This window comes from Antechinus flavipes, chromosome 4 (genome assembly GCF_016432865.1).
Source record: "Antechinus flavipes isolate AdamAnt ecotype Samford, QLD, Australia chromosome 4, AdamAnt_v2, whole genome shotgun sequence".
NCBI classification, from domain to species: Eukaryota; Metazoa; Chordata; class Mammalia; order Dasyuromorphia; family Dasyuridae; genus Antechinus; species Antechinus flavipes.
This window is the reverse complement of record NC_067401.1, coordinates 178874535-178894714: the sequence shown is the minus strand read 5'-3', so window position 1 is coordinate 178894714 and position 20180 is coordinate 178874535. Positions and strand designations below refer to the sequence as shown.

The window sequence follows — 20180 nt, the reverse complement described above, 5'->3', positions numbered from 1 at the left end:
GGGTAGGTAGGACCATAAATTCTTGGTGACTTAGGAGGAGTTAGGAAGCAGGAACCTCTTATCTTGAGCTTACACATGTACAACTTATAACTTTAGAGTAACTAACCCTGAATTTCAATCCTAATGAAGTGGGATGGGGGACGGAGAGGAATTTGCAACTAAGGGGATTGAGGCAGAACAATTAAGGGAAACTGAGGCAGGACAATTTAGAGAAACTTAGGACAATAAAAGGGAACTGTGGCACAACAAAACAAACTCCTCTACTTGAGAAAATAAGGTAAACAAAACTCTACCCCCTTGCCAAAACAAGTATAACTAAGCAAAATAAATTCCTTCATTGGCCATGTTCAAAAAGTTTTAATCTGCATCCCAATTCTTTCAGTTCAATTATGAGGTAGGTTGCATTTTTTTCATCTTGAGTCCCCTGGAAATAGAAAAATGGTAACTGTATTAATCAGAATTTCCAACCCCTTCTTTATTTTTAAAAATAAATTTAGGAGAGGATTCTGCGAAGATGAAGTAAGGCAAGAAACACTGTCTGAACACTCTGAAATTCTCCTCAAAATATGATGTGAGAAATAACTTCTGAGATGGGAGTGTTTAGGATATTTACTTCTTCCTCTGTTAGTTTAGGCAAGCTATATTTTTGGAGGTATTCTTCTATTTCATTTAAGTTGTCGAATTTATTGGCGTAAAGTTGGGCAAAGTAACTCCTAATTATTGCTCTAATTTCCTCTTTCGTTAGTGGTGAGTTCTCCCTTTTCATTTTTAAGACCGACAATTTGATTTTCCTCTTTCCTTTTTTTAATCAGATTTACTAAGGGTTTATCTATTTTGTTGGTTTTTTCATAGAACCAACTCTTAGTTTTATTAATTAATTAAATAGTTTTTTACTTTCAATTTTATTGATCTCTCCTTTTATTTTTAGAATTTCAAGTTTAGTGTTTGACTGGGGGTTTTTAATTTGTTCCTTTTCTAGCATTTTTAGTTGCAAGCCCAATTCATTGACCTTCTCTTTCTCTATTTTATACAAATAGGCCTCTAGAGATATGAAATTTCCCCTTATTACTGCTTTGGCTGCATCCCATACATTTTGGTATGATGTCTCATTATTATCGTTTTCTTGGGTGAAGTTATTAATTATGTCTATAATTTGCTGTTTCACCCAATCATTCTTTAGTATGAGATTATTTAGTTTCCAATTAATTTTTGGTCTACTTTCCCCTGGCTTTTTGTTGAATGTAATTTTCATTGCATCATGGTCTGAAAAGGATGCATTTGCTATTTCTGCCTTACTGCATTTGAGTTTGAGGTTTTTATGTCCTAATATATGGTCAATTTTTGTATAAGTTCCATGAACTGCTGAAAAGAAGGTATACTCCTTTCTGTCCCCATTACATTTTCTCCAGAGATCTATCATATCTAATTTTTCAAGTATTCTATTTACCTCTTTGACTTCTTTCTTATTTATTTTGTGGTTTGATTTATCTAATTCTGAGAGTGCAAGGTTGAGATCTCCACTATTATAGTTTTGCTGTCTATTTCTTCATGCAGCTCTCTTAATTTCTCTTTTAAGAATTTAGATGCTACCCCACTTGGTGCATATATGTTTAATATAGATAGTGCTTCATTATCCATGCTACCCTTTAGCAAGATATAGTGCCCTTCCTTATCTCTTTTAATTAGATCAATTTTGCTTTAGCTTGATCTGAGATAAGGATGGCTACCCCTGCTTTTTTGACTTTACCTGCAGCATAGTAGATTTTGCTCCAACCTTTTACCTTTATCCTGCATGTATCTCCTCGCTTCAGGTGTGTTTCCTGTAAACAACATATTGTAGGATTCTGGCTTTTAATCCATTCTGCTAACCGCTTCCTCTTTATGGAGGAGTTTACCCCGTTCACATTTATGGTTAAAATGACCAATTCTGTATTACTTGCCATCTTGTTAACCCCGGTTTATGCTTTTCTTCCTTCTTTCCCCCTTACCAACCTCTTCCCAGTATTAAGCTTGTGAGCACCACTTGCTTCTCACAGCCCTCCCTTTTTAGTATCCCTCCCCCCACCTTAGAGTTCCTCCCCCTATCTTACCCCTTTCCCTCCCAGTTTCCTTATTTCCTTCCACTTAGCTTATTCCTTCCCTTTTTTTCCCTTCTCACTTTTCAATGAGGTGGGAGAAGTTTCGCCATAGATTGAATATGTCTAAAATTTTTCTCTTAAAGCCAATTCTGAAAGCAGTAAAATGCTCACTATATTCACCCCCCTCCATTCTTTCTCTCAGATATAACAGGTTTCCTTTGTCTCTTCATGAGATGTAGTACCCCCACTTTACCCTTTTTCTGGTACAATGTCCTTTCCACATCTAGTTTCTAGAACAAGGTATACATGTATTCTTTATATATCTTTATAGCCGAAATATAGTTCCCAAGATTAATCTTTACCTTTTTAGATTTCTCTTGAGTTCTGTATTTGTAGATCAAACTTTTTGTTAAGTTCTGGCTTTTTCATCAAACATAGGTGAAATTTGCTTACTTTGTTGAATGTCCATCTTCTTCCCTGGAAAAAGATGCTCATTCTAGCTGGGTAAGTTATTTTTGGTTGCATACCAAGTTCCTTAGCCTTTTGGAATATCATATTCCAGGCCCTTCGATCCTTTAATGTGGACGCTGCTAGATCCTGGGTGATTCTTATTGTGGCTTCTCAATACTTGAATTGGGTTTTTCTAGCTGCTTGCAGTATTTTTTCCTTCGTCTGAGAGTTTTGGCATTTGGCCACTATATTTCTTGGTGTTTTGATTTTAGGATCCCTTTCAGTAGGTGATTGATGAATTCTTTCAATGTCTATTTTACCCTCTGTTTCTATGACTTCTGGGCAGTTCTCTTTGATAATTTCCTGGAAAATAGTGTCCAGGCTCTTTTTTTCATCATGCTTTTCTGGGAGTCCGATGATTCTCAGATTGTCTCTCCTGGATCTGTTTTCCAGGTCTGTTGTCTTCCCCAGAAGGTATTTCACATTCTTTTCCATTGTTTGATTTTTTTGGATTTGCTTGACTGATTCTTCTTGTCTCCTCGAGTCATTCAATTCCATTTGTTCGACCCTGATTTTCAGTGAAGTATTTTCTTCACTCACTTTTTAAAAATATTTTTCTAATTGTTCAATTGAGTTCTTTTGTTCTATGGAATTTTTTTCCATTTCGCCAATTTTGTTTTTTTAGAGAGCTATTTTCTGTTTCCAGTTCACTAATCCTATTTTTCAAGGATTTGATTTCTTTATCCACTCTCTCTTTAAATGAGTGGGATGACTTCTCCAGACTCTTTTGCCAAGCCTCCTTCTTCTTTTCCCATTTTTCTTCTAGCTCCCTTGTGAGAGTCTTTTAAATTTCTTCTATGAGATTCATCTGTGCTGAGGAACAGATGATCTCCTCCTTTGGGGATTCACCTGGTGACTGTCGTCTGTTTTTAGTCTCCTCAGAATTTAGAGTCTGCTCTCTATCTGTATAGAAGCTGTCAAGGGTTAAATCCTCTTCAGTTTCTTGCTCATTCTGTCTAATAATCAAAGACAAACTAGCAAAGAAACAAAAGAAAAAATCCTTGAATGGAGGCTGCTTTCTTTGGGAGGGGGGAGGGGCTGGGTGATGTTACCGAGCTTCCTCTACAGACTTCGGGGGCAGCAGTGAGGCCCTAACAGGACAGTGATGGCTGTGCTGCGCCTGCGCTCTGAGATCCAAGAGCGTGCTGAGACACTGTGGGGGAGGGTTGGCCAGGTCCCAAGAGACTCCAGATGTTTGGGGTTGTATTCTTCACCCCTGGTGTTTTTAGCTTCTCTGCTAGAATGCTGGCTTGCTGCCGGAGCAAAGTATCCAATCTTGTAGCAAAGCTCTCCCCGCGGAGACTGCTACGATCACACCCCACCCCCTCTCCGCTCTGCTTGACTCTGAGCCACCTTCCCTGCTCTCGCTGCCGCTACCTGTCTGCCCACAGCCTGCTTCCGATCTAAAAACCATCCCCGCCCTCGCGCAAAAACAGACCTTTCCTGACGAGTCTCAAGGATGGCTGCTCTTGGTAACTATTTGTAGGTTTTTTTTCAGTCAAGCATTAATTCAGAGGTTTATAATGAGATGGATAGTGAGAGAAAAACGCGGAGTTTACACAGCTGTGTGCCTCCTCTCCGCCATCTTGGCTGGAAGTCCCGAGAAATAACTTGATAGGATTTAGGAGGGATAAAGTTAAGGGTCCATTTTATTTTGCATCTACAGCTGTGGGTGTCCTATATAAGAGGCATACCTTACAGAAGCTAGAAAAAGCCTTCTGGCTGCCAAGCTGCTCCTCTATTTCCCTATTGGTTAGTACTACAGAATGGGAATGCATAACTCCCTGGTCTATCTGGTTCTTACTTCCCCTTGGCATGTTTTTCATGAGTTTATTGAGCATGAGTACTCTAGACAAAAGTTAAGCCCTACGTAGTTTAGCCGACTCCTAGCCCCAAAGCAAGGTAAAATAGGTTGAATCTTATTTTACCTGTCTTCTCTGCTAATTGTTAACCCTTGGCCCTTCTTGAGTAATCCTTCATCACAAATGCAGATAAGGGCCCTAACTAACATATCTCCTGCTGGCTAGAACTTTTGTTTAACATAATCACATATGGAAACTAAGAATGTGTTTTGCACCTGTCAATAATAAAAGTTACCTCAAAGAGAATTTTGAGCAGCAGAAAAAATTAAAAATCAGGATAAAGCTGTTGTCCTCATAAGGCAATCTGGAAGGACCTCCTGGAGCAAAGGCCTGGCCTAATGGAAGTACAAATACTTCCAGGAAGATTATGCAGAATCAACAAATAGTATCCCTGGGGCAGACAGCAGCCTCTGCTGTAGAAACTTTCACCTCACAGACTGTGGGGAGTAGAACAGCTGATCATAGAAAATTGGAGGACCTTCTGCATTTGCTGGATGCCAAGCAGAGAGGTCCTGGGTGGGTTATGAGCAAGGAGTTATATGCCTAAGTGAATGCAGTAACAGAGGGGCTAGACCCTACTGACTGCAAACACTTGAAGGAGAATGGAATTTCAGTTCCAAGACAGAGTATTAAGTTGAGGTCTCTCAGCTGAGAGAGGGGCTGAGGGAGTGAGAGTACCTTTTGTGGCTGGGGACTCTAACCATGGTTCTGGTGTAGAGAGAAATGCAGGAATTTGGAGTCCCCAGACAGAGTTCAGAAAACAACAGTAAGTAAAACCTGAAGCCTGGGGCATCATTCCTCACACTTTAGGATTAGAAGTTTTTATAATTATAAACCGCTAAAAAAATGAAAACAACAATAATAACAATAATGATAATGATAGCAATAAGAAAGCAGTTGACCATAGATACCTACTATGTGAATGGATCTGGGGTCCTACTCAGATGAAAAGAGAGAAGCTAAAAAACCCAAAAGAAAAGGAAATATGGTCTACAGATTTAGTAAGTGAATTTGCTTAACTTTGTATCAACACTATAAAATGAAGGAAAATGAGACATTGGGACAGAGGACCTTGTGGAATTTAAGGAGGACACATTCTGTTTCTGAAGTGTTAAAAGAAAAATAATTATGAGAGCAAAATTTTGTTTTCTACGGCAAAAACTTATGAGCAAAATAGAAAAGTTGGAATCTGAAATGTCAAGTTTCATCAAAGAAATAACAGAACAATAGATTAGGAATGTAAGTATACAGAAATAAAGGAGAACCATTACAATGAAAATAAAACATATGAATATTAAAAGAAAATATGCTTACTATGCAAGCAAAACAATGATCTCAAAAGAAAGAATGTGTAGAGACAGCCAAAAGATCATAGGTCTTCCAGAGCAAGGTCCCGGTTTGACAGGAAAACAAAATAAAACAAAAATAAAAACAAAAAATCTCCCCTTAACACCATGATAAAGGAAATAATGGCAGAAAATGTCTCAAAAGCTCAGAATGCAGAAAATGAAATTTCAATTAAAAAAATTCACTGTTTCCAGAAAGAAAGAAAAAAAAAAGCTCAAGGAACTCTAAGATGCAGAGTAGAAAATTAAACAGTTCAGTTCAGAAAAAAAAATCTGCAAGCCATCAGGACAAAGACCTTCAAAGGCAAAGGAAAGGGCATTTGGATAACACAAAACTATTCTGCATCCAATAGAAAATGGAGGAGGGAATAAAAGAATGTGTTCTGAAGAATAAAATCACTGAAATGATAAACAAAATTAAAAGCTGGTTCTTGAAAACTCTAAAATTGATAAATCTTTATCTAATCTGGTTAAAAAAAAGAAAGTACAAACAGTTAATAACATGGCAAATGAGCAAAATCAGAACAACACTAGAGGAGGGAAAAAGAATGATCAGGACATATGCATAGTAAAAGGCCTACAAAATCAAAGATACAAAAATCATGGAGAAATATCTTCAAAAATATAAAAATCTTAAATTACTATGAAATTAGTATATTTTAAATCACCCAGTCTCAGCAAAGGAAATAGATATAGTTGATTGAATAGGAATTGCCAAAGGAAAACATTCCTTGGTGTTAATAGAATCACAAAAAAATTCTACTAAACTTTTAATAAATAGTACCCATATTTCACAAATTATTCTCAAAATGAGTTAAAAAAAGCATTCTATCTGAAATTTTTTTACAAAACAAATATATTTCCAGTAATTAAGCCAGGGGAAGATAAAATACACAAGAGAAAACTCATTAATGAAGAAAATTTTAAATAAAATGCTATTAAATAATATACAGTGATTTATCTAGAAAATCATTAAGATCAGGTGGGATTTAGATCAGAGTTGCAAATGGTTGTATAAAAAGAGGGGAAAGGACCCATATGTGCAAAAATGATTGTAGCAGCTCTTTATGTTAGCAAAGAATTGGAAAATGAGTGGATGACCATTAATTGAAGAATGGCTGATTAAGTTGTGGTATATAAAAATAATGGAATATTATTTTCTATAAAAAACAATGGAATATTATTGTTCTATAAAAAACAATGTAAATGTTGATTTTAGAAAAGCCTGGAAATATTTACATGAACTGATGTTAAGTGAAGCAAGCAGGAAAGGTTGGGCATCATCTCCTTGATGCATGATCCTCTTCAAGGATGAAGGACCAACAACAACCTCTATAAGTAAAGCTGGGGCAGCTTTACTGGCTGGAACTGGTCATTTGGAAAATCGTCCCTTCCTTCCATTCTTTCTCCCCTCCCTCCAATATGGATCAACGGCATACTATTTTCACTTTTTTTTTCTTATGGTTTGTCCTTTTTGTTTGGTTGTTTCTTTCCCAAAGTGATTTATATAGAAAATAAAAGAATAAATGTACATGTATAACCTAATTTAAAAAAAAAACAGTTGTATAATAGGAAAACAATAAACTTAATTATATTTAAATATATATATAACATATTAAAATATATTTAAAAATTATATTTTTAATATAATTCCAAACCACACGATCATTTTAATAAATACAGAAAATGTGTCTGACACAGTACAACACCTTTTTGTTTGTTTGTTTTGCTGAGGTGACTTGCGCAGGGTCACACAGCTAAGAAGTGTTAAGTGTTTGAGATCACATTTGAATATTTGAACTCAGGTCGTCCTGACTTCAGAGCTGGTGCTCTATCCACTGCGCCACCTAGATGCCCCTAGTACAACTTGACCTTTTTATGTGAAAAACTTTACATTTTATCATAGATGGGACTGTTAAAAAATCATAAAAAACATTTATCTAAAACCAAAAGCTAACATTATATGTAATGGAGATACATGATATACATGGGCATACTAGAGCCTTTTCCCATAAATATGGGAATGAACTAAGGATGTTCACTTTTCCTACCACTAATTGATATAATTCTGGAAAAGCTAGTGATAGCAAGAAGACAAGAGAAGGAAATTAAAGAATTATCAATGGAATAAACTAGATGAGAGACCCAGTAACAGTGGAATTCTATAACCCAGTGTTTAATAAAATGGAAAACACAAGTAATCTATTTTAAAAAATCCCTATTTGATAAAAATTGTTTGAAAACTGGGAAGCAGTCTGGTAGAAATTAGACTTATACCCACATTTTATACCAAATACATTGTAAGTAATCTTAATATTAAAAATCATACCATTAAAATTAGAAGGGAAACATCATATTCTTCTCACAAGTATAGGTAAAAGATATATTCTTAACTAAATAAGAGAGAAGCAATTATAAAAGATAATATAAATAAGAGTTTGATTTTCTACACAGACAGTATTAATAGAGCTAGGTTAAGGAAGGAAATATTTAATGGGGAAAAATTTTTGTATCATTTTTTTCTGAAATCATTTTGTATCCAATATATGTCTATGAGTATGTGATTTATAGATTTTCCAATAGATACCTGGACAAAGAATGTGAACAAACAGTTCTCAAAAGAACTGCAAAGTATTCACAACTGCAAGAAAAAAATGCTCAAAATCATTAATAAGAAAAACGCAAATTAAAACAACTTGGGATTTCACTGCAAACCCTGCATTTTGGCAAAAATTATAAAAAAATTACAAGTCAATATTTGAGGGCTTATAAAAAGATAGACACATTTATACATTATTTATGGAGCTCTGAATTGGTTTAATCATTTTGAAAAACAATTAGGCATTATGAAAATAAAAGAATTAAACAGTCTATACACTTTTTTACCACAGACTCCATTACCATGCTTATATTTCAAGAAAGCCATTGATCAGGGGAAAAAAATCCTGTTGTACTTCTCAGTATTTATAGCACTTTTTGTGATAGTAATGAAAGAGAAACATAGTAGATACTCATCAGCTGGGAATGACTAAAGAAACTGTGGTATGTGAATATAATGGAATATTACTACACAATAAAAAAAATGTGTTGAATACAAATAAACATTAGAGCCTACTACAGTAACTAAAACAATGTAAATGGAAAGAGTGATACAACAAAAAATTAAAAGCAATAGTAGGACTCAAAGAAATATGAAAAACTATTTCCAACCTTCTCCTTTATGGAGGTGGAAAGTCCATAGATACACATATTGCTCATTTTTTCAACTTTTTCAATGTGTTAATCTGTTCTGCTAACTTTCCCCTCTTTGTCTTTAAAAAATACTTTTTGTTTATATTGATGATTCCTGGAAGGAAGAAGAAAGGATACTGGGGAAGACTGATGTGAAAAAAAATCAATGAAATATTATTTTTTAAAAACCCACCATATTTCCCAGAACAAGTGTGCTAAATGGAAAAAGAAATACCCCAATGAAAAGTCACAAGAACATTATAGCCTCTGATTGCCATTGTTCAAACTTATATATTTGTCACTGACTATTCCCTTATTTCTACCTTTCCCAATCCAGCATTCCAACCTCCCATTTAAAGCTAGCTCACCTTTCCATTGTCAGGAATGTCATTTGTTCTAAACGGGCCCTATCTTCTTCATCTCCCATGAGGTCTTCTCCATATCCATCATGGAATTCCTCATCCTGAGAAGAAGAATCTGAATCTAAGCTGGAGGAGGAACTGTTACTGTCGGAGTCAGATACTTCACCTTCTTCAGGGGCTGAACTCTCAGCTGAGCTGTCTTTGTCAGAGCTACCTGAGGAAGCAGCTTTACTTGTCTGTTTTTTCATGGTTCTCTTCTTCTCTATCTTCCCAGTTTTTTCTTTTTTCTTATTTTTTGAGCCTCCAACTGTCCACTCATCATCACTGTCTGATGTTTCAGAGTCCGAAGAAGCTGCAGACTAACAGGTTGCTCCTACTCTACAGGTTACAAATTGGATTTCATCTTAATTTTTTTTCTTTTATTATCCTCTCCATCTTCTTGCTGAGACCTGGCTCTATCATGATGACACTGCTTCTCAGACTAACCTTTCCAGCATTGAGTGTACTTTAATTCATAACATGTCTCCTTCCCCAAATTATTATTCTTATTCTATACCACTGTCATCCAGCAACTTTTCTTCCTTTGAGATTTATTCAATCCATATTTATCACTCAATTACTTAGATGCTTTTTCCTCCTATTTCCTTCTTCATCTTTGTTTCACAAGAGGTAGCCTATCTCTTTGCCAAAGCTGACCCCTTCTAAATGCATAAATAATTCCATTCCTCCTGTCTTCTGAAGATTGCTCCCTTATGACTCCCTACTCTTCAAAGAATCTTCAGTTGTTCTTTTTCTGCCAGCTGCTTCCTTGCTGCCTAAAAAACATGCCTCCATCTCCTTGTTCTTAAAAACTCTCCTGCAATCCCACTTTCCTATTAGCTAATGTCTAGTCAAATTGAGAAGACTGTCTACAATAGGTACCTCTGCTTCCTTTGCTTTATTTCTCTTTTTAACTCTTTGAAATCTGGCTTCTGACCTCATTATTCAAACAAAACTGTTCTCTCTAAACCTTTTCTTTAGTTCTCATCTTTTTTGACCTTTCTCCATCCTTTAATTTTATTGATCGCTTTCTTATCTTTTCTCCATCATATCTACTAAAAAGTAGATATCTTCCAAAACTTATCTTGGACTCTTTTCTCTTCTCATGATTATTTAATGATTTCATCAGTATTTGTGTATTTGATTTATGTATATTTATATATATTTGTGTAGATGACTCTTGGGTTTACTCTCCAGCCTTGATATTTCTCCTGAACACCACTCTACCTTTTAGACATCTTGAACAGGTTTAAAACATAAATGCCTTAAACTCAACATGTCTAAAATTGAACTAATTGTCATTCTCCATATAATTTATCTTCTTCTGAATTTCCTTATTACTGTAGATGATATTATCATCTTCTCAGTCACCTAGGCTTATCTAAGTGTCATCCTTGAGTCATCACTTTCTCAATCTCCATATCCAATCCATTGTCAAATCTTATTGTTTCTACTCTTATGACATCTTTCATAGTAGATAGATAGATAGATAGATAGATAGATAGATAGATAGTAAGTAATAACTTGTTGGTTGGTCTCCTTGCCTCAGATCTCCTCTCTATCCTCTACTTATCTACCAAAGTGATCATTATTATAGCACAGATAAGCACTTTATTCAGTAAACTCCAATGGCTTCTTATTACTTCCATGATCATCTAAAAATTTTTCTTTTTGGCTCTTAAATTCCATCATAATCTAACTTCTTCCTGTATTTCCACTGACACTGATCTCTTTGCTGTTTCTAGCAATCTATTCTTCATCTCCAAATTTTGTCTTTTTTCAGTAGTGAGGTGCCCTCCTTCATCAAGCCTTCTGGGTTCCCTGTCATAAGTCTCAGCTAAAATCTCATTTTCTTCTGTTCTCTTTAATACTACCCACCTCCATATAGAGAGATGATGGACTTAGAGTGCAGATTGAGGCATATTTTTTAAGACATGGCTGATGCTTGATTGATTTTTGCTTGACTATATTGTGCTTATAACAGTTTATTTTTTCTTGCTTTCTCGATGGGAGACAAGATAGGAGAGAGAGAATTTGGAACTAAAATTAAAATGAAAAATTAACTAAAAATAATTAATGGTTGATACAACTTGTTTTTCTCTAGTTTTGCACCACTCTGATGAGAGTGATCCAACACAATTATGAGTCCAAGTCACCTGCTGATCCTTGTACAGACTTATACCTATAAATACATGTGGCAGCCAGTGAAATGGACAATCTTAATTTTATTTTAAAATTTCTTAATTGCTTAAAAACCTTGAGTTTAACCATATATAATTAACAACAATTGACATTAATTGCAAAGTTCTTCATATATAGAATATATATACATGCATACACACACATTATTATGTCAAGTGATCCTCTCAAAAGTGCTATGAAATAGGTACTACAAATAATATTATCATCATTTTACAAATTGAAATTGAAAATCAGAAATGTTAAATGGTATTACCAAGCTTTCAAAGGAAAACTACAAATAAGCTTAGAATATACATAAACTTACCAATTAAATATAAAACAAACTGTCTCCTTTTATCCTTTGAAAATATTTTGATAAGAAAACTTGGGTTCTTATTTTAAAGTTGATTAAGCATATGTGGACTCATAAAGGCAAATGGAAATCTCATAGTATCTTTAAGAAGAATATGGACTAAGAAAGGGCCATCGGATATGGTAAATAAATCATAAGGAATCTTGGAGAAAACAAGTTCAGTTGAATCTATAAAGTGAGAGATGAATTGTGAGGGACTGTGAAAGAAGTAGGTGATAAGGAGGAGACAATACACATAAATAACATTTTCTGGGAGTTTGGCTGTACAAAAAAGGTGAAATAGAGGAGAACAATTTGAGATTATGAATTTTCTAAAATGATGGTGGAAATTCAAATTTGTTATTATTATAATTGTTATTATTATATATTCTAAGTGCTAGAGATAGAAACTGAAAAGAAAGATGGTTGTCTTTTCAAAATATTTTCCTATATGTTGGAAACTCATTTGATTTAGATGACTTAAGTAAAAGAATGAAGAGTAGAAGTGAAACTACATTATTATAATGTTATCTCTATGGTACCATAAAAGCTGCAGAGGCCCAGAAACGTATCAGAATTCAGAGAAACTTCAGTTTATAATGTGACAGTAACATAGTTTTTCTTGTTCTTTCAGTGAACCTACAAGAGGATTCAGATGTTTCATTTCCAGACAGTCTTAAGGAATCCCGTCACAACTCTGAGATCTACTCTAAGCTCCACACCTTATCATTTTCCAGAACCTCAAAAAGTCAAAGCTTCTATGATGGCCAGGGCCAAGCGGAAGACTTCAACTTCAGTGGTGAGATGGATATTTCAGAAAAAATGAAGGCCTTATGGGAAAATCACTAAAGCTCAGGAGAGCTCAGATAGCATGATCTTCCCACGCTTTTCAGAGTAGGAGGTGAGAGGAGGTTTTGAATAAGAACAGAGAAATGAAGGAAATATAAATCATAACAGAAATGCTGAAAGGGGTCCATTTTCACCATTGTCACCATTCTCATAGACCATTATAAATTTACATTATATAAGACAGTATATCTATGACTATATTTTAATTAGTCAGTGGGAATTTACTGACTTCCTATTATGTGCTCAATAATCTGAAATATGGGATGCAAAAGAAGTATATTGCATAGTTCTGACATTCAAAGAAGTTACAATTTACTTGGAAAGATAAGATTAAATAAGATGGGCCAATCAACCATGAAGAAGTCATTGTGTATCATAGATTGTGAATGTTCTTTAGAGATTTCCTAGAGGTAGGATTGTCTGAGGTATATATTACAAACTTGATTCATTTTATTTATTTATTTATTTTTGATGTTGAGGAGAAATAGTTCTAAAATTGGTGGAGTCTTCAGAAATAATTAAATTCACTGTTGTTATAAACAGTGTGATTAATTAATTAATTAATGCCATTTGATTTCCTAGAACTAGGACTTCCTTTAGAAAAAAAGCCCAAGTACAGAAGTTTCTTTTTAGGTGAATGGTCATTAGTTTGAGAATTTTACTTGCAGAGTTACTATTCATGATTAAAACTTCCAACTTATTATGCATGGTGGATGAAAAACATCTTGACAGTATATAGTCATTTTTGGAATCAGGGAGATCTGAAAAGTCTAGCTATTGCTATATGATCATTCATAAATCACTTGATCTCTGTTTTCCAGGCAACTTTGTAAAATTATAAATCAGTGATAAATTGCCTTGTTTACAGTAACAGAGGAAATTTCCACACTAGTAGAAATTATAGTCTTGAATACCAAGAACAGACAAGTCAGATGGAAATGAGAAATAAGGCTCGTGATTATATCTTGACGTGAGTATGAATAAACAGAAAATGAGTATAGCTAAGGGAATTAATACATGATAGTCTTGGCAAGATGGCTACATATTTGTGTGTTTATTTTCAAGAAGACACCAATCTAGCTGCCACTTTCTTATCATGTTCCTATGTGCTTTTCCATTGACCTTAAATATTTGTAGTATCTCAAGCTTGACTGCTAGAATACTTATAGTGGTTTTAAATTTGTACTATTTTTATAGTATAATAAATGGATAAGAACCAATCACAGATAGCTATAATACATAATATTACATGAAAATGCATTAGAAAAGTTCAAAATAAAGAGCTATAGGAAGTTCAAGGTGAAAAAGATCACTTCTGATATGTAGATTAAGAAAAGCTTCCTGGAGAATATTCTGTCTCCTTGGAGACAGAATATTTCAGTTTGTTTTAAAGCATTGAATATATGGATTAGAACAATATGAATTGTGTATGAAAAAGAAAGATTGTCCTAAATTGTGAAAGATCTCAAATTCTAGAGATAATGAAGGGTTATGCTTGTTAATGGGGGAAAGTGAAAAGTTAAAAAGGCATTTAACCTTTATATATAACATATATACATATATATATACATACACACACACACACATATATATAAATATAAATATAAGTATATAACATATAACAAATAATCACTAAAGATTTCTCAATAGTGGAGTTATATGACTAGACAAAGATTAGGTTATATGGGGATTAAAATTATCCCACTTATAATAAAAGAGACTGAGATAGAGTTCTGAGTTAATAGCACTTTATTAAAGGGTTCCTGGTACTCAGTAATGAAATGAACCTCAGATCTTCCTCACCATCTGATATACCTACTCCTTTCAGGGTCCTGTTTTTAATAGGGCTAGATGTATAGTTATTCTGGAACAGCTATACCAAATATAAAATAATTCTTCTGGTTGATGTATGATACATAAGCTAAAATAAGCAAAACTATGTCAGCAGAGTCACAAGTTGGGTAAAATAAGGAATATCTCTACACAAGATGGAAAGTTTTCTCCTTAGGAGGAAATGATACAAGCTATCACAAGTTGGATGACCTAAGTCACACTCTTATTGGACTGGTCCAGAATAGAAATTTTATTATAGAACTTTTTATGTAGTTGTGATTTCTGCCATGCTGGGCTTGATCATAGTAAGGCAAAACAAGGGTGGAGGGCATTTAGTTAACTTCCTATAGTTAAGCAAGTTAATCTGCAGCTCACAGCTCTGGGATCTTATATGCAGAAAAATCTTATATGATTCTATCAAATTGACTGACACTAATTAGAATAGAATAGGGGTCTAAAACGCTTTATTTCTTACAGTTAACATTGATATAAAGGATGGAGTGAAAGAAAGAAAGAACAGTAGGGATAGTCTAGGTATATAGTATATAGTAATAAAGGGGTCTACCAAGTTTGGGGCAATTAAAAATGAAAGAGATGGACATGAGAGACATCTGTGTAGAGGTTGAATCATAAGTACTTAGTAGTTAAATATGAGATATGAGGAAAAGAAAAGAGGCACAGATAATATCAAGGTTTTGAAAATGGAAAATGAAATATTGTAATTAGGAGGAACAGGTTTAAGGGTAAAGACAATAGGCTTGATTTTAGCTATGTTGAACTTAAGATGGGAAATCTATACTGATTCAAGATTTATAAAATTCAAAGTTAAGAGGGTCCTTGGAAATCTAGTCTGAGCTGATCTGATTTCGGAAATGAAGGCCACTAGTCAGACTGAATTCATTGCTTTCTGAGGAATCCCATTCCACTTCTGGATAACTTGTATTATTAGCAAATTTTCTTTACATCTGAAGCTAAAATCTGTCTCTGCAATTTTCATCCATTGTTCCCTAATCTAGGCTCTAAATTCAAGAAAAACAACTCTACTGCTTCCATTTAAAAATCCTTCAAATTACTTAAAAGAGAGTTATTATGCTTCCTTTAAGGGTTTTTTTTTTTTTTTAAATTTCTGGGCTAAATATGGCCAGTGAACAAAAAGTTCACATGTAGCATAGACTATTGTCTCTTCACCATCCTACTCATCCTTTTTTGCACATCATCTTCATTTCTTAAAAAATATGACAATGATTAATATATAATTGGGAAGAACTATTTTTTACTTTCATACTTGCCTCTAATATTTTTTCCCTTTCTGTTTTCTATCTCTTTGTATATGTCTCTCTTTTTTCTACTCCATCTTGTAATGAAATAATATGTCTATAACTTTTGAGATGCACATTAGTATTTTTTTTTTTTTGGAAAATAGAACCTTACTACTTTGTGAGCATTAGTTTGTAAGTATAAATTTCCTTTTCCTCTCCTTGCCTGAAGGAGTACAAATGGTAACAAGACTTACTGAAGCAAGAAAGTGACTTCTAATTGGCTGGTACTTAATGCTAATTATAAAATTTTACCAATGGGATAGATTTTGACAGATAGAAGTAGGATGGAGATAACCCTGAAGAAAAAGAATAGGGGAAGAGTAAAGTAGATCAGGAAATTCCAAGCTCTCCAAACAAAACAAAATTGTGCTTCAGAGAGAACAGATTGGTGAAAAACAATTAAGACTTAGGGCAAAACAGGAGTCCTCCTGGGACAAATTGAAAAGACTGGAAGACAGACCCTGAGACTGAGGTTTAACTGGTGTGAAGTGTAAACATCTCCAGGCTAGCTCTGCTCCTACACGGTGGGGAATTGGGTCTGAGTCTGAGAAGGCTGAGGGAACGATCTGGGAAGATTGGCTGATAAGTGTGATGACAGTGTATTTAAAATCAGACAAAGTCAGGAATTCAGGTTAAGGGGAAAATCTTCAATCTTTATTCTCAGAAGAGGTGAAGAAGGATTGTGATAGCAATATGGACAGCTGCGACAGGAAGCCAGCTAGCAGAGGGGGATTGAAGGTGAAGGGAGGTCGCGATAGCAATGGGAGCAGCTGTGTCAAGACGCCAGCCAGCAGTCTCTCTTTCCATTTCCCTTTCTACTCCCCTGCCTCCACCCACCAAAATCGTCATTTCCTATACAACACATCAGGACTTACACAAAGAGTGGGTGGAGGCCATTCTTTCTCCAAGCATATATATTAATAGAGTATGGTCCAATTACTATTTAGCCTCACGTGCTTGGGACCTCAGTGCATCAACTCAAGCCTCAGCCCATTACAGATAAGGAATGCCAGCTGTGTTGCTGAGACTTGGCTTTGGACAAGAAGGAGAGTGAGCAAATTTTAAAAATCTTTTGAGCTGCCCTATTGTTGATGCCAATCTTAAACAAAAGCTACAATTTCCCATGTTAAAAAAAAAAAAAAAAAACATACAATTTGTCCATGTTGAGTTCCTTGAAATTGACCTTTGAAGTTTTGTTAAATTTTCTGTTAAATTCCGGTTTGGTTGATAGAAAGTTCTGAAAATCTGCAGGTTCATTGAATGTCCATTTTTTCTTATTCATATAAGTCATAATTATTCACAATTATTCACAATATTCATAATTATAGATAAATTTGCTGGATATCATTTTTTGGTCTTAAACCTAGTTCTTTTGATTGCCAAGAGAAATGATTCCAGGACTTGTGGTCTTTTATTGTAGCTGTTGACAAATCCTATCCAATTCTAATTGTAGCTCCAGTGTATTTGAGTTATTATTTTCTTGTTTCTTGCAAATTTTTCTCTTTGATCTGGGATTTTTGAAATTTGACAATAATGTTCTTATATATTTTCCACAAAGGATCTCACTAAGGAGGTGATAGATGGATTTTTTTCTATTTCTACTTTCTCTCATGTTCTATCAGTACAGGACAATTTCTTGGACTATTTCTTACATTATTGTGTCAGGGTCCTTTTTTTTGGCCACAACTTTCAGGCGGTCCAATTATTCTTATATTTTTCCCTTTTTGATTTGTTCTTCAAATCTGTCATTTTTCTTATGTTTCACATTCTGTTTTATTTTTCATTCTTTATAATGTTTTGTTATTTCTTGATCTCTCATAGCTTCACTGGCTTTTGCTTGCATAATTCTAATTTTCAAAAAGTTATTTTTATCTTTGAGACTCTTATCTCTTTTTTTAGTTGGTTGATTTTTTTTTTCCATAATCGTCTGTCTTTTCTTCGATGGCTTTTATTTTTTTTTTTATTTTTTAGTTTTTCCTCAATGTCTCTCATTTGATTTTTAAATTCTTTTTTGAGTTCTTCTATAAATTCTCTTTGGGCAGAGAGCTATTTTACATTACTTTTTGGGGATAGAAGCTTTTTTTTTTCTTTTTTTTTTCTATTTTAAATTTTTATTTAATAATTACTTTATATTGACAGAATCCATGCCAGGGTAATTTTTTTACAACATTATCCCTTGCACTCATTTCTGTTCCGATTTTTCCCCTCCCTCCCTCTACCCCCTCCCCTAAATGGCAAGCAGTCCTATATATGTTGGATATGTTGCAGTATATCCTAGATACAATATATGTTTGCAAAACCGAACAGTTCTCTTGTTGCACAGGGAGAATTGGATTCAGAAGGTATAAATAACCCGGGAAGAAAAACAAAAACGTAGATAGTTCACATTCGTTTCCCAGTGTTCTTTCTTTGGGTGTAGCTGCTTTTGTCCGTCATTTATCAATTGAAACTCAGGTCTCTTTGTCAAAGAAATCCACTTCCATCAAAATATGTCCTCATACAATATCGTTGTCGAAGTGTATAATGATCTCCTGGTTCTGCTCATTTCACTTAGCATCAGTTCATATAAGTCTCGCCAGTCCTCTCTGTATTCATCCTGCTGGTCATTTCTTACAGAACAATAATATTCCATAACATTCATATACCACAATTTACCCAGCCATTCTCCAATTGATGGGCATCCATTCAATTTCCTGTTTCTAGCCACTACAAATAGGGCTGCTACAAACATTTTGGCACATACAGGTCCCTTTCCCTTCTTTAGTATTTCTTTGGGATATAAGCCCAATAGAAACACTGCTGGGTCAAAGGGTATGCACAATTTGATAACTTTTTGGGCATAATTCCAGATTGCTCTCCAGAATGGTTGGATTCATTCACAACTCCACCAACAATGCATTAGTGTCCCAGTTTTCCCGCATCCCCTCCAACATTCATCATTATTTTTTCCTGTCATCTTAGCCAATCTGACAGGTGTGTAGTGGTATCTCAGAGTTGTCTTAATTTGCATTTCTCTGATCAATAATGATTTGGAACACTCTTTCATATGAGTGGTAATAGTTTCAATTTCATCCTCTGAAAATTGTCTGTTCATATCCTTTGACCATTTATCAATTGGAGAATGGCTTGATTTCTTATACATTTGAGTCAGTTCTCTATATATTTTAGAAATGAGGCCTTTATCAGAACCTTTAACTGTGAAAATATTTTCCCAGTTTGTTGCTTCCCTTCTAATCTTGTTTGCATTAGTTTTGTTTGTACAAAGGCTTTTTAATTTGATATAATCAAAATTTTCTATTTTGTGATCAGTAATGGTCTCTAGTTCATCTTTGGTCACAAATTTCTTTCTCCTCCACAAGTCTGAGAGATAAACTGTTCTATATTCCTCTAATTTATTTATAATCTCGTTCTTTATGCCTAGGTCATGGACCCATTTTGATCTTATCTTGGTATATGGTGTTAAGTGTGGGTCCATGCCTAATTTCTGCCATACTAATTTCCAATTATCCCAGCAGTTTTTATCAAATAATGAATTATTTTCCCAGAAGTTAGGGGCTTTGGGTTTGTCAAACACTAGATTGCTATAGTTGACTATTCTGTCTTGTGAATCTAACCTTTTCCACTGATCCACTAATCTATTTCTTAGCCAATACCAAATGGTTTTGGTGACTGCTGCTTTATAATATAATTTTAGATCAGGTACAGCTAGGCCACTTTCATTTGATTTTTTTTTTCATTAATTCCCTTGAGATTCTCGACTTTTTATTGTTCCATATGAATTTTGTTGTTATTTTTTCTAGATCATTAAAATATTTTCTTGGAAGTCTGATTGGTATAGCACTAAATAAATAGATTAGTTTAGGGAGTATTGTCATCTTTATTATGTTCGCTCGGCCGATCCAAGAGCACTTAATATTTTTCCAATTATTTAAGTCTGACTTTATTTGTGTGGAGACTTTTTTATAATTTTGCTAATATAATTCCTGACTTTCCTTTGGTAGATAGATTCCCAAATATTTTATGGTATCAACAGTTATTCTGAATGGAATTTCTCTTTGTATCTCTTGCTGTTGAGTTTTGTTGGAGATGTATAAAAATGCTGAGGATTTATGGGGATTTATTTTGTAGCCAGCTACTTTCCTAAAATTATGAATTATTTCTAATAGCTTTTTAGTAGAATCTCTGGGGTTCTCTAGGTATACCATCATATCATCTGCA

At 34.4% G+C, this 20180-nt stretch overlaps 1 protein-coding gene across 1 annotated transcript in view; it reads left to right on the top strand.

Moving 5' to 3' along the window:
- The window catches only part of FBXW10B (F-box and WD repeat domain containing 10B), a 124020-nt gene that overhangs the window by 9329 nt on the left and 94511 nt on the right, over window positions 1-20180 (top strand). Inside the window, exon 2 of the mRNA XM_051995625.1 lies at window positions 12596-12760. Coding sequence (XP_051851585.1) covers window positions 12596-12760 — 165 coding nt within the window. The remainder of the gene's footprint in view (window positions 1-12595; window positions 12761-20180) is intronic.